The 13,718-nt window shown below is 41.1% G+C and overlaps 1 protein-coding gene across 2 annotated transcripts; it reads right to left on the bottom strand.

Annotated features, from left to right (window-relative positions):
• Positions 1-3,663: 3,663 nt before the first annotated feature.
• On the bottom strand, positions 3,664-6,430 carry LOC129849504 (capping protein-inhibiting regulator of actin dynamics-like). Of its 2 annotated transcripts, XM_055916334.1 has the most exons (3): positions 5,841-6,430; positions 5,054-5,175; positions 3,664-4,758 (listed from the first exon to the last, which is right to left on the bottom strand). In XM_055916334.1, the coding sequence occupies exons 2-3, from the start codon at positions 5,134-5,136 to the stop codon at positions 3,996-3,998; spliced, it is 846 nt and encodes a 281-aa protein (XP_055772309.1). In that variant the 5' UTR covers positions 5,137-5,175; positions 5,841-6,430; the 3' UTR covers positions 3,664-3,995. The 2 variants fall into 2 exon arrangements, with proteins under 2 accessions (XP_055772309.1, XP_055772310.1); XM_055916335.1 differs by lacking the exon at positions 5,841-6,430 and having other exon boundaries at positions 5,054-5,376.
• Between the last annotated feature and the right edge of the window lie 7,288 nt (positions 6,431-13,718).

Genomic DNA, 13,718 nt, shown 5'->3' with positions numbered 1-13,718 from the left:
GGAGACTATCATGTTTTGTGGAGGAAATGTGGCTTGATGACTTATAGAGGAGGAGGAATTATTGGGCGACCCTTTTAATGACCAACGTAACCTCAGTGGAACTGTGGCTTCTTCGAGTTCCAGCTCTAGGCAGACAGCACGTCAGGAATGCTGTAAGACATCAGAGACAGGTAAGTATCTACATATTTACATGTGTGTTGCATGTACACTAAACCCTCACATTTGGATAATGTCACTTTTTAAAGTGACAACATATATATTAACAGTGTAAAACATGAATAGATGTTTAAACATTCTTTACCCCATCTTAATTCTCTTCCAGATGCCTGGCCTTTTCTTGTTCTTGGAGGTGGGCTCTGATGTTTCAGCCTCTTCTGGAGCTTCTAGCTGCTGGCTGTCTGGCACCCCCTGTTGGTTCTCTGGCCACTCCTCCTGGTTCTCTGAACTCCCCTCCTGGTTCTCTGCCCATGCCTGTTGCCTCCATGGCCTTTCCTGGTGGCCATCTCCAGATCCAGTGGGCTGTGTTGTCTCCAGATAATCGTGGCTGTGTTGGGTGGTGAGACACCGGGTGTTGATTTGAGCATCAGCCTCCAGATTCATCTGCTCCAGGTAATGTCCCTTCATCTTCCCTCTCTCCTCCTTCAGTTTCTGATGAATTTGTTTTTTAAGCAGGGACTGCTCTCTCCACTGCTTATTGAAATCCTCCATCTTCTTCCTTCTCTCCTCAGCCTTCAACAGCTCCTTCCTCTTCTCCCTCTCTCTCTCTGCCCGGGTCATGGTGGTTGTTAGCCTTGTGTGTCCAGGGATGGCTGGTAGGGGAGAAGAAGTAGAGTTCACATTCAACTTAGGGATCTGGTATCAACTTAAATGTAATGGACAAAGGGAATGAAGAATAGAAAACACAATTGGATCTCAATGATTCTTTACTCTTTTCAGTTGAGCAAGGCATGGAATTTGTCAATAAAGTGCAATAATTCCCATCCCGAATTGACCTGACCCTAAGTTTAACATGAGTCCCGAATGGCACCTATTCTTTGTATAGTGCCAGAGCATATGTGATCGCTTAGGGCCGCATGGCCACTAGTAGCCCCCGGATCCCCCCAAAACACGTATTTGTGTGTGTTTTTTAGGAACTCTTTCTGGGTCTCTACTTAGTCTTGAGAGTTAGACTAGTAGATGACACAAGGTACCATTTAAAAACGTGGTTGTTACATCAGCAGTATTTTTGTTGTTATGTCAGTCAGTCACTCAATTAGCCATGTCAGCTAACAATTTCTTTAGACAGTAGTTTTATATTGAAACAATGATGCAACATGGTGACTGGTGTGGAACTTATGTGTGTAGATGAGACTAAAGAGGATGATGTCATAAGCAGAGGGAAAACAGGTCTTACCTATGTGGACGATCTTATAGCCCTCCTCAGCTTCTCTCTGATACGTTCTCTCGATCTTTTTGATGTTCCTCTTCTCCCACTTCTTATTTAGCCAGCCCACAGCTCTCCTTCGGATACTTTTATCAGGTGGGAGAATGTCCTCCTTGTCTTCTTCCTTTTCCTCCTCTAAGTCACCCCTCTTGTTTTTTTCAAGGATCTCCCTTCGTTCCTCTTCCGCCATCTCCTCTCTTCTGTTTGCCTCTATTATCGCTCTCTCTCTGATTAAAGCTAAATGGCCTTTAACGGCTCTCTTTCTCTCCTCCTCTCTCTGCCTCTCCTCCTCTCTTAGTCTGAACATTTCTTTCTGTCTAGCAATTTCAATCTCTTGTTTTTTATCCTGCTCCTCTTGTTGTCTTGCCCTCTCCTGTTTTCTTTCCATCTCCAGCCGTCTTTCCTCCTTCTCCCTCCTGATTTGTTGTCCTCTTTCTATGTGTTCTCGTTCCCCCTTCAACACTTCTAACCTTCTCTCTTTACGTCTATTGAAGACTTCCCGTGCTTTTGCTTTAACATTAACTACTACATGTTTCTTCATGCTTACTTCCTTTCCTCTCTCTTCTCTTTCCCTGTACTCTTCCTCTGCTTCCTTAATCACTTCATGCTTTTCTTCCATCTCTCTCTCCTGTTCTATCTCCAGTTCATTCTGTCCTTCAATTTCCCCCAAAATATTTTTCTGCCCCTCCGTTCTTCTTCCTGCTTCCTCCCTCTCTCTCATGATCATCTTTTCTTTCTCCATCTCTTTCTGTTGCTGATCTTTTAATTCCATCTCTCTCTGATTCTCATTGTCTTTCTCCCTTTCTTTCTCTTTCTCCATTTGTTTCTGTCTCTCCTCTTGTTGTTGTCCTCTGTGTATCTCTTCTATCTCTCTCTGTCTCTTGTTCTCCTTCTCTCTTCCCTCCTTCTCCATGTCAATTTGCTTTTGTTTCAATATATCTTCTTCTTCTTGATCTCTTTCAAACGTTCTCTTTCTCTCCTCTTGTTGTTGTCGTCTCTCTTTCTTTCCCATCTCTCTCTGTCTCTCTTTCTCCTCGATCGCTCTCTGTCTCTCTTCTTCTCTTTCTTCCTCTTCCATCTCTATTTGCTTCTGTTTACATCTTTCTTCTTCATACTCTCTTTCAATCTCTCTCTGTCTCTCTTCTTCTCTTTCCATATTTTTCTGTCTCTTCTCCATTCTCTTCCTTTTGATCTCTCTCTGTTTCTCTTTTTCTCTCCCTCTTTCTTCCTCTTCCATCTCTATGTGCTTCTGTTTGCGTCTCTCCTCTTCTTCTTCTCTCTCCATCTCCTTCTTCTCATCTTCTTGTTGTCTCTGTTTTGGTATTTTCTCCATTCTCTTTCTTTCTACCTCTTTCTGTTTGTTGAGCTCACCCTCCATCTTCTCCTCCTCCATGTCCATTTGGTTCTGTTTCCATTTATATTTGTGTGTTTCCATGTTTTCTAATTCTTTCAGCTGTTCCTTGATTTTCTTGAAGACTTCCTCCAATTCAGACTTCTTTTTGTCATTGATGAGGGCTGTCTCCATCTCAATCTCTCTCTCCACTCTATTTTTCATCTCCTCTTCACTTCGTCTCCAATCATTTTCTCTCTCTCTGTCTCTATCAAATGTTCTCTCTGGTTCAGTCTCGTCTTTCAATCTAATCTCTTCTTTCATTCTCGCAACCTCTCTGTCTAACACTAGTACATTTTGGTTAACCTGTTTCACTCTCTCATCCTGTCTTCTATATGCTTCTTTCGCTCTTTCAAATTTGATTTTGTATTGAATCTCTTTTGTTGTCATATCTTCTTTCAGTCTCTCAACCTCTCTCTCTAACTCTTTCACCTTTTCGTTAACCAGTTTGACTTTCTCATTCTCTGCAATATGCATGTCTCTTTCTCTTTCAAATATGATTTCCTTTTCAGTCTCTTTCAATCTCTCAATCTCTCGTTCTAACACTTTTATCGTTTCTTCTGCCTGTTTCACTTTCTTCTTCATTTCTTGTCTTTCCAATTCTGCTTTTCTCTCCCTTTCCATCTCCCTTTCTTTCTCCTTGTCCCTCTCTCTTTCTGTCTCAATAGGTTTGTTGTTCCAGGCCAGTCTTGGTCGCTGATCCTCCATGACTTTCTGCCATAGCCTCAATCTCTCTATCTCTTGCTTAAATTTAAAAGGTTAAATTAGTGATAATCTATGACCAAGACATACTTTCAAAGCATTTGCAGAGAATGATACATACAAATAAAACTTAGACCTAGGTAATTGAATCAAACACTGAACAACATCAATAGCAGGGTCATTTTGATCAATTCATCTGGACAATTCATTGTCAATTAATGTATTGACATGGTTTGAAAAATTATGAGACATTTTATGGAATCAATTATGTCCAAAATGTGTACAAATACAAACACACAACTAGCTTGCCCATTCAGTTAGGGGGTTGAGAAATTCCCATTGCAATTTTATGTTGCCTCTGATGTTTATGCTTGTAGAAATTACTCCTACAAATGATGTTTCACTAATGCAATTATTTACAACCTGCACAGATACAGTTATCAACAACAACAGTAATGACGTTAATAAGGAAGTGGATATTCAACCGGCAGAAGAAAGGCGTAGGGGTTGAGATAAATGAAGGTTAGGTTTAGGACCTAGGGTTGGGTTATGGTAAAGGTTAGGTATAGTTTCAGTGAGGTTAAGGTAAGGGTTAACGTTTAGGAAAGGCATAAAAGTTAACATTGGGTTAGCATACAGCTGTCTGCCGCCATTCATTTTCAGCCGGGTGAACATACACTGCCTTTTAATAATAACAATGACATGTCTTACATGGGCCAGTTGTAGGTCCACCATCAGCAGCTCCAGCAGTTGTTTGAGTCTGTTGACTTCCTGCATTTGTCTCTGGTTCTCCCATTCTGTGGCTCTCTCTGCCTCCCTCTGTCTCTCTGCTTCCCTCTTTCTCTCTGCTTCCCTCTGTCTCTCTGCCTCCCTCTGGCTCTCTGCCTCCCTCTGGCTTCCTGCCTCCCTGTGGCTCTCTGCCTCCCTCAGTCTCAGGATCTCAGCCTTCCACTCTTTCATAATACCCCTTTCTACTCTTCTTCTCCTCCTTTCATCTTTCAAAAGGGCTCTGAGATGGTCTGTCTCAGACTGTAGTTGTTCAATCATCGCGTCCTCCTCCGTTTCACCATTCCTCTTCTTCTTTTCCTCTTCCCAGAGGCACACTTGAAGTCTGTCCATCTCCTTCTTCTGATTTCGGATCGTTCGATCCTTCCCCCTCAACTCAAGCATGTGGGCTTCCTTCTCTGTACAGGTCTTCTTCTCTTCCCTCAGGAACTGAACCTCCATCTCTGCCTGCTTGTATCTGGGTGCAAAGGAATGTCAACACATTATTTATGAAGTGAACTCAGACAAATTACTACAATATTACAATAATAATTAAACTTCTGATCAATTAAACTGCCTTTAATCACACAACTCACTCAACTGTGACTTACAGTACGTGAATGTGATGAGTTGACTGTCCACGATGGCCAGAGGTGGGTAATGTGTAGCTCTGGTCCAGGGCGTTAAGTACAGCTTGCAGACACTGAGCCTTCCTTCAGCAAGCCGCACATGATGCCCTGGATCAGAGCTAGGTTATGTGATGAATGACTTACAGACTGTTCCACATGATAGGAGGGGGTAAGAAGACAGTCCCAGTAGGAGACGGAGATTGTCCAGAAGAAGAAGAGGTGTCCATCTCCTCAGAGACTGCAGGAAAGGTCTACAAGTTTTATTTCTGGAAAATAAAGAGATGCCTTCCTTCAGCAACAATGTGTGTTTCTATGTTTTTGTCACTAGATGGTGCCATTGTACACAACATTTACTCACCAGGTCAGTGAATTCAGAAACAGCCTTCAGACTACAGTACTCAAGCTCTAGCCTACAACCCATCATGCATCAGCACGACTAATATAATAATACCTCATCACAACTTCATAATCACAGTACACCTGGATTGTGTTTACAAAGTGTTTCGGGGTAGGAGTGCTGATCTTGGATCAGGTCCCCTCCTGTCAATCAAAACGTATTCAGTTTGATTTAAAAGACAAAACTGAATATTGATCAGCACTCCTTCTATGAGACTTTGTGATAATGAGCCTATGTGAAAGAACCTTTCTGGCATATGCTGGCTAGACAGTACACAGACAGACAGATAGTCTGACAGACAGACAGATAAGTCAGCAAGACAAACTGACAGAAGAGTAAATACAGATGGAGTGATTGATTGCAACAGAAAACAACGAATCCATAATTAATAATTTTTATTTTATAAGGCTAAAAAATATTTCAAATACATGAACGTTCACCTTCACATGTGTTATCTTACCATGACAGAATTATAGGTTAAGTAGGCTAGCGGATGGTCAATGTATTGTAAACTTTTGTAAATATTTGACTCACCTCAAATCACACTTGTCAAAGCGCAGTTTTAGTGTGGAACCGAATAACATCTTCGGCATTAACTTTCTCTGTTCTGGAACTGTATTGTTGCGTCATTTGGAACGTTGAGTGTCATAATCCGTTCACCGCGCCTGCTTGATTGACAGCTAGGGGTTCTCCTGCGCATCAGTGTCCAAACGTCGATATGGTTTAGCTACTCATAATTGATCAAGACACAAAATAATAACAGGACAGCCATAACTGTACAAACAAACATACAATCACAACTCTCGTGCACCTGTCCAGGTCGAACTGTTCAGTATGTCATCATCACCAACTGCTGGACTACACCTGTTCCCCTGGGTACAAGAATCCAGTTGATCCGTTTTCAATTGACAACCTTTACCTCAAGAACCGCCTATTCCAATGAATTATAACCTCTTATTAGTTTGTCCCTGTGACAGTCAAATCCCAACGCCCTAACCGCCTGCCTGTTGAGTGTGTCTGTTGATTGTGGTGCTCTCTTTGGATCTAATCTCTCCGCTGTAGTAGTGATGGGATTTCTGAGTCTTTTCGGTGAGACGGCACATTTGGCTCCGTTCAAGTAAAAGAGCGGGTTCATTTGGCTCATAAACGGATCTTCCTTCTAAATGCTTAGAATCAATCTAGAACAATGAAAAAAATGCAAATATTCAATGTAAAAGCCAAAAGGTAGGCTTCCATTAAGTCAGATCGTGAAATGCGCTTTAAAAAAAGAACTCGTTTTTAAGCATGAAATAAATCCTCGTGGATCAGATTGACCCCTTCTCCCCACTATTTATTGTTTCTGCAGTGAGGATTTACCCCCTTTAGATAATGAAGTTGTAATTTATCTGCAGAAAAACGTTGTTCTGAGCTCAACAAGCAGTAGTGGCAGTATGCAAATCAGAGAGATACATGAATGGCTCTTTCACCGATGCAATTCGGTTCCCGAGGTTCAACAAAAAGATCCGTTCAATAAGAGCCGTTCGTTCGTGAACGACACATCACCACACTGTAGTTCTCCACCATTGCGTATCGTGAGCTGGAGGAGCGTTCGTCCAACTTCTCATCCAAGTAAATGGCAGCGGCACATCATCCATCCGCTGAACTCCCAAGGGACTGGGAGGATAGTTCACGATGCAACAAGCGTTTGGGGAGTACATTCGTTGTTGAAAGAAAGTTCAGACGCCATTGAAACGCAATGACTGTTTTTAAATTCTTGAGGGACTCTTGCTCCAGGGAAAATATCAGCAGCGACGTCTCTGCTGTGCGTCAGAGATGAGATCTTTTCCTTCTTCACTATGCTTATTATACTGTACATATCTGTCACATTAATGACATTGCACTCAGGAAAGTTGTCTGTAGGCTATTGGGGAGATGTGCATAGACGTTGAGTTGTCACGTTCCAGTCCAAACATGACCTGGGATGTGAGAAGGGAGCTATTCTTTAACACATGTAGATGATATGTTGTCTTTATATGTAGATTATATTTTGGTTTTATATTTCATATTTGATTGATAATTAGGTCTATGACTTTTGATTTCACTTTGGCTACCTTGCACCATATTGTCCTCTCTTGCTATATCTTACACTTTATGCTCTTGTGCAGATCTTCTCTCTAAACAATAGTCATGATAGTTTGAATGAGTTGAGTAAACTACACTGTTGTTATCTTCTCAGTCTGTACTGTACTGTCCCTGGAAGACACTCCATAGTTCACCTAGATCCAGTCCACTTTGTGCCACTGGTCAACTAATCATCAAAACCTCTGATTAGTGAATCAGGTGTGCTGGTGGTGGAATACATGATATGAACTGGTTAGGGGGAGGACAGGTTTGAGAAGGGAAAGACTAAATGGACTTTTCTGACCAACATCCCATTGACAGCCCGTCTGGCCAAAACTTGAAACTGACTCTAACCTAAAAACACTACCAAAAACCAAACCCTTAAAGGTAGTCTCATCATTGGTGTAATTCAGACTGTAGTTTCTCAGTGTCCAGTAAACCTTCTCTCATCATGGGTGTGATTCAGACTGTAGTTTCTCAGTGTCCAGTAAACCTTCTCTCATCATGGCTGTGATTCAAGACTGTAGTTTCTCACAGTGTCCAGTAAACCTCCTCTCATCATGGGTGTGATTCAGCCTGAAGCTGGAAAGGCCAGAAGCAACCAACCCGACCACTTTATTACTAGTTGGGGATGGATAGCATCTCTAGAGTCACAGTAGGGCCTTTCCATGTAAAAGGACCCAGGACCACCAATATGATGTTCATAGGAGCATGTGTAATTGGGTGCCAAATGAAATCTAAGAGTGTATATTTTTGCGAAATATAATTCTAGATACATTTTTCAACCAGTGAAGGCTTTGATTTCTGGGTAAACAAATAACAATGTCGACGTAAAGACCACTGCCTACTAATATCAACACTTATATTTGGGTTTGGGGAAATTGTTTAAGGAATATTGACTTGTGCCTTGTAATTCCGTTACCAAAAACCCACATAACTTTCAGATATTTTCACATTTGGATTTGTGAGGAGGGAGGATAATGAAAGTTCACAGAAGTAACAAGTAATGTTGGAGCTAACAATTAGGTCTAGTGATTTTTCTGATATATATTTTGTTTGTGAATTATTAAGTGATTAAAACTTGTAATTCCGTTACCAAAATGGTAGCAGAATAACCAAAAAATCTGTTTCTCTGACCAGACTGACTGGGTTTCTTTTCACAGACACTATAAATGATTAACTGTATATCTCAGGAGTCATATTGAGTTGGTTTAAGTCTCAGTGGTCACACTGCACATGATTCAGAGTCAAGCTTACTGATTCAGAATCAAACTGACTGATTCAGGATCTCTGTTAACACTAGAACCGCTGGGCCTCAAGACACCCCCCATCAAGTTGATGAGCAGTCATTTTGACTGCAGCATTCTAACAGTGTAATACATTTCATATATGCTATCGCAAAAATAATCATTTGGTTGTTTTTATGAAAGCCATAAAAACATTGGAATACCATTTTTATTTGATATACAATAACACTGTAGCGGGTTTCTTATGTACCACAGGAGAACCAAGAAATGAAGAGCGACACCACGGCTGTCTTTCGGGCTTTTATTTTGATCTGCAATAGTATTGTGAAAAGACAGGACAGGAACACATCAGTCTCCAAAGCACCATCTGACAAGTTGTTCTACACAGGAGCATGAAGAAAGGTAAAACACATGTCTCACATCCCCAATACATTGCTAGGTGCTTTCAGTGTTGACAGTACCAAAATACAACAACTCATGTACAAAAACACTGCAACACAAACAAATTACAACGTGAAATCGCCTCTATCCCATTCTGACCGTAGAGGACCAAACTACATCTCCCACAATGCAACGCCAGCACCAGTCGGCAGCTCAGCTAACCGTCTGCATCACAGAAAGGCATGCTAGCTAGCAACAGCAGCACTTTTAGCACTCTGTAAACTATATTAATAACAACAATAAAACTCTGAAAGTTACATGTTTCAAGAGTCTTGTTATGATTTATGATTATGCACTATAGCCCGCTACCATATTGTTTGAAGATGAATATTGTTTTGTTACACACACACACAAACAATACAGATGTGTAGGTGTGTAAAGACTGATCAACATAGAGGGATAGGCTATACAAGCTGTGGTCAATCTGGAGAGGGGAGGGGTGCATATCTCTAAGCCAACCAGGGAGGGTAGGGCACTGGACAATACCATATTAGGAACTGTTTGAGTGTAGAATCGACGGAGACACAAGACGGATCTAATCTACCCCAAAACCAGATGTGGACAGCACTAAGGGACTTGGACAAGTCCGAGTGCCAGCATAGGCTGAGCAAAGTTTAAACCGCGCTCAGCCTCTACTATGATAGGCCAACGGACGGGTTGGAACTAAAGCTGTCATAGTATAAAAACTGTTATTTGAGCACATTCCACAGTTCTCTGTTCTACCCTGCGCGGAGATAGAGGCGGAGATACAGTGAACCCGTATATACGAAAATTGCATTCACCATTTATCGCTTGAGTTTAATTAAAATACTTAAAGTATATTCGGTGACTCTGAATCACATTTTGTCCTGATACCAGATTTGAACTGACGCAAATCTCTTTCAGTCTTACACTCCCTTATAACAATATCTACAGCAATAACCTTGGGATGCTTTATTTATTTCACGTTATGGACTCCTACAAAGGAGTAATCTGCAACACATACCTTTCTCTCAGTGTTTTCTCGTACTGAGGAGAGCGGGAGCTACGGGTAGTACCAGGGTGTTAGTAGGTGACGCAAGCACCCGGATGAAATAAAATACATTTAATGAAACAAAACCCGAAGATGTTAACATCATTCAGCTACTGTAGCTGCCTACCTAACATCAACAGGCAGCACCAGTAGCGCAACAATTAAAAATAGACACCAAAAGTAAAGTTCCTGGTGATCATAGCGATCTGACTCCCCCCTTCTGTCTGAACTTGGAATATTCCTGTTCGCGGGCTTGGGCCACTGACCCCCAACCTGGTTGTTATGTTCTGCGTTGTGTACTATTGTAATCATTTGAAGTTTGATGGAATAACAATTTGAACTCTACTACATTTAGATGTAGATTAGATTTTGGTTTTATATTTCATATTTGATTGATGATTAGGCCTATGACTTTTGATTCCACTTTGGCTACCTTGTGTAGCTTGGTTCATTCTGCGTTGTGTACTTTTAATTAGGACGCTGCCACAACTGAAGGTCTGCTAGTTGAATTATTTTTATTTGCCCTGCACACGAAGAGACAACAAACATTATGTTAACCCTTGGCGCAGTCCTAGCCCTCAGGCACTTTGCTAGCCGAAAGTCAGGCAAAAGAGCGCCAAAAGGAAATAACAGGTGCTGTGTGCACACATTCAATGCACAACAGCACACCATACAATACAAGTAAAATGATACAGAACATAATTCGGACAACATAAAATACATACCTAAACACGAAGAGACAACACACATTATGTTAACCCTTGGCGCAGTCCTAGCTCTCAGGCACCTGCGCAAGCACATGGACACTCACTCAAACACTGTCCCAAGTACTCACAAGTTACAATAGATACCCTAGTTAGCGAGCTTTGTGAAACTTGTTAACATACATCTTTATATTATCCACATTGTAACAAACTTATGGTAGCATAACAGTACATTGTGTAACATTTTGATGGTTTTATATTAAACAATTTCGGAGCCAAGAACAGCATACCTTGCTAGCCGAAGGTCAGGCAAAAGAGAACAATAAGGGGGTACGGAAAGACAGATAACCCGCAATGGGCCAAACCAAAATATACAAAACTTTTACAATCACATTTATGTACAATATTGATATGAGAAAGTGTTTGTACACCAAAGAAAAACATTAGCTATGCAGCTGTAATTAAATTTTAAAAAATACACTGAATTATTATTATTATTATCAAATTATTAACATCCCCTCTTGACCTGGCCTATTTGAATTGGTCCTTGTGTGCAACTTGGTGCATAATCTAGGGGAACAACATCACACTGCTACATTAAGTATAGTGATTGTAGGTGTGGTGATGGTAGTTGTGGTGAAGGTAGGTATGGTAGGTGTGGTGATGGTAGTTGTGGTGAAGGTAGGTATGGTTTGGTGTGGTTATGGTAGATGTGATGATGGTAGGTATGGTAGGTGTGGTGATGGCAGGTGTAATGATGGTAGGTGTGGTGAAGTAATTATGGTATGGTATTTGTGGTGATGGTAGGTGTGGTGATGGTAGGTGAGATGGTTGGTGTAATGGTAGGTATAGTGATGGTAGGTGTGGTTATGTTAGGTGTGATGTAGGTATGACAGTTGTGGTAGGTAGGTGTGATAGTTGTGGTAGATGGGTGTGACAGTTGTGGTAGGTAGGTGTGGTAGTTGTGGTAGGTAGGTAGGTTTGGTGGGTGTGGTGTGGTGATGGTAGGTGAGGTAGCTGTGGTGATGATAGGTGTGGTGATGGTAGGTGTAATAGGTGTGGTGATGGTTTGTTTGGTGAAGGTAGGTATGGTAGGTTTGGTGATGGTAGGTGTGATAGATGTGGTGATGGTAGGTGTGGTTGGTGTGGTGGTAGTTGTGGTAGGTAAGTTTGGTAGGTGTGGTGATGATAGGTGTGGTAGTTGTGGTAGGTTGTTGTGGTAGATGTGGTAGGTAGGTATGGTGATCGTAGGTGTGGTGATTGTAGGTTTGGTGATAGTTGTGGTAGGTGTGGTATTTGTGGATTGTAGGTGTGTTGATGGTAGGTGTAATAGTTGTGGTAGGTTGATGTGGTAGTTGTGGTAGGTATGTGTGGTAGTTTTGGTAGGTAGGTGTGGTAGTTGTGGTACGTAGGTGTGGAAGTTGTGTTAGGTAAGTTTGGTGATGGTGGGTTTTGTAGTTGTGGTGATGATAGATATGGTGGGTATGGTGATGATAGGTGTGGTAGTTGTGGTAGGTAGGTGTGGTAGTTGTGCTACGTAGGTTTGGTAGATGTGGTACGTAGGTGTGGTAGTTGTGGTGATTAGGCTTGGGCGATATCCAGATTTTCATATTGTCATACCATCCTTCTCTCATACCGGGATTTACAATATTACCGGCATAGCACATGGGCGGATGCTAAAAACACAGGAAAAACCTATGGACATCTATTACCAGAATGCTAACAAATTAGCACAAACTGATACCAAATTCACATAGACGCTGTTAGCTAAATGCTAACAACTGAAAACGAACAAACTAATTGCAAAGCAGTGGAGGCTGATGAGGGGAGGACAGCGCATAATAATGTCTGGAATGAAGTCAATTGAGTGGTATCAAACACATGGAAACCCCATCTTTGATGTGGTTGATACCACTCCATTGACTCCATTCCAACCATTATTATGAGTCACCGCCTCCTCAGTAGGTTCCACTGTTGCAAAGAAAGGCAAATCCAGCTCATAAAGTTATGTAGGTTTGGTGATAGTTGTGGTAGGTGTGGTATTTGTGGATTGTAGGTGTGTTGATGGTAGGTGTATTAGTTGTGGTAGGTTGATGTGGTAGTTGTGGTAGGTATGTGTGGTACTTTTGGTAGGTAGGTGTGGTAGTTGTGGTACGTAGGTGTGGATAATCAAGAGGGACTATACGTTCTCTGGCAAATAATGAACACTGTGGAACTGACCTTCCATGGACTTTTATTATTTTCCAGAGAACCCATAAAGCCTTGACTTGATTATCCCTTTAATACCATGGCTATAATTTGACACATTTGCCGGTAGAAATGTGTTCATTTGCCGGTAGAAATGTGTTCAACATACACTGAAGTAGCTAGCAAGTTTGCTACAGTAGTTGCCTTGGTAACCAAACAAACATACCTGCTAGTTTAGATAACCAAACCATCAGTCCTAGCTTGTTATTATGAAAACCTAATTCAACATTAGCAATACTGTTTTCAATTTGACTTAATTTGTAATGTCCAAAAGTCCAAACTTAATTACCTGTGAATTGGAGGGAAGAGGTCCGTGAACCAATATCAGTTTGTTGTATTCATAAAAGTAATATGGGGTGGAAGCTACTAAAGTTTTAGGGAAGCATTTTTCAGGTAAAGTCAATTCAAATTCATTAAAAAAAAATTTAAGTAAATAAAATACAAAAGTAATTGACATTTATTAGTGGGATGTGGTTCCTGAACCAATGACAGTTGTTTGTATTTATTAAAGTAATATGGGGTGGAAGCTATTGACGTTTTAAGAAAGTATCTTTAATTTAAAGTCAATTTAAGTTGGTAGAATATCACCAAAGTCAAACAATACAAAAGTAATTGCTATTGATTAGAGGGATGAGGTCCCTGAACCAATCAAAGTTAGTTT

This window comes from Salvelinus fontinalis, unplaced genomic scaffold, assembly GCF_029448725.1.
Source record: "Salvelinus fontinalis isolate EN_2023a unplaced genomic scaffold, ASM2944872v1 scaffold_1510, whole genome shotgun sequence".
In the NCBI taxonomy this organism is placed as follows: domain Eukaryota; kingdom Metazoa; phylum Chordata; class Actinopteri; order Salmoniformes; family Salmonidae; genus Salvelinus; species Salvelinus fontinalis.
The sequence above is the reverse complement of the archived record's forward strand: the minus strand, read 5'-3'. Positions and strand labels throughout refer to the sequence as shown.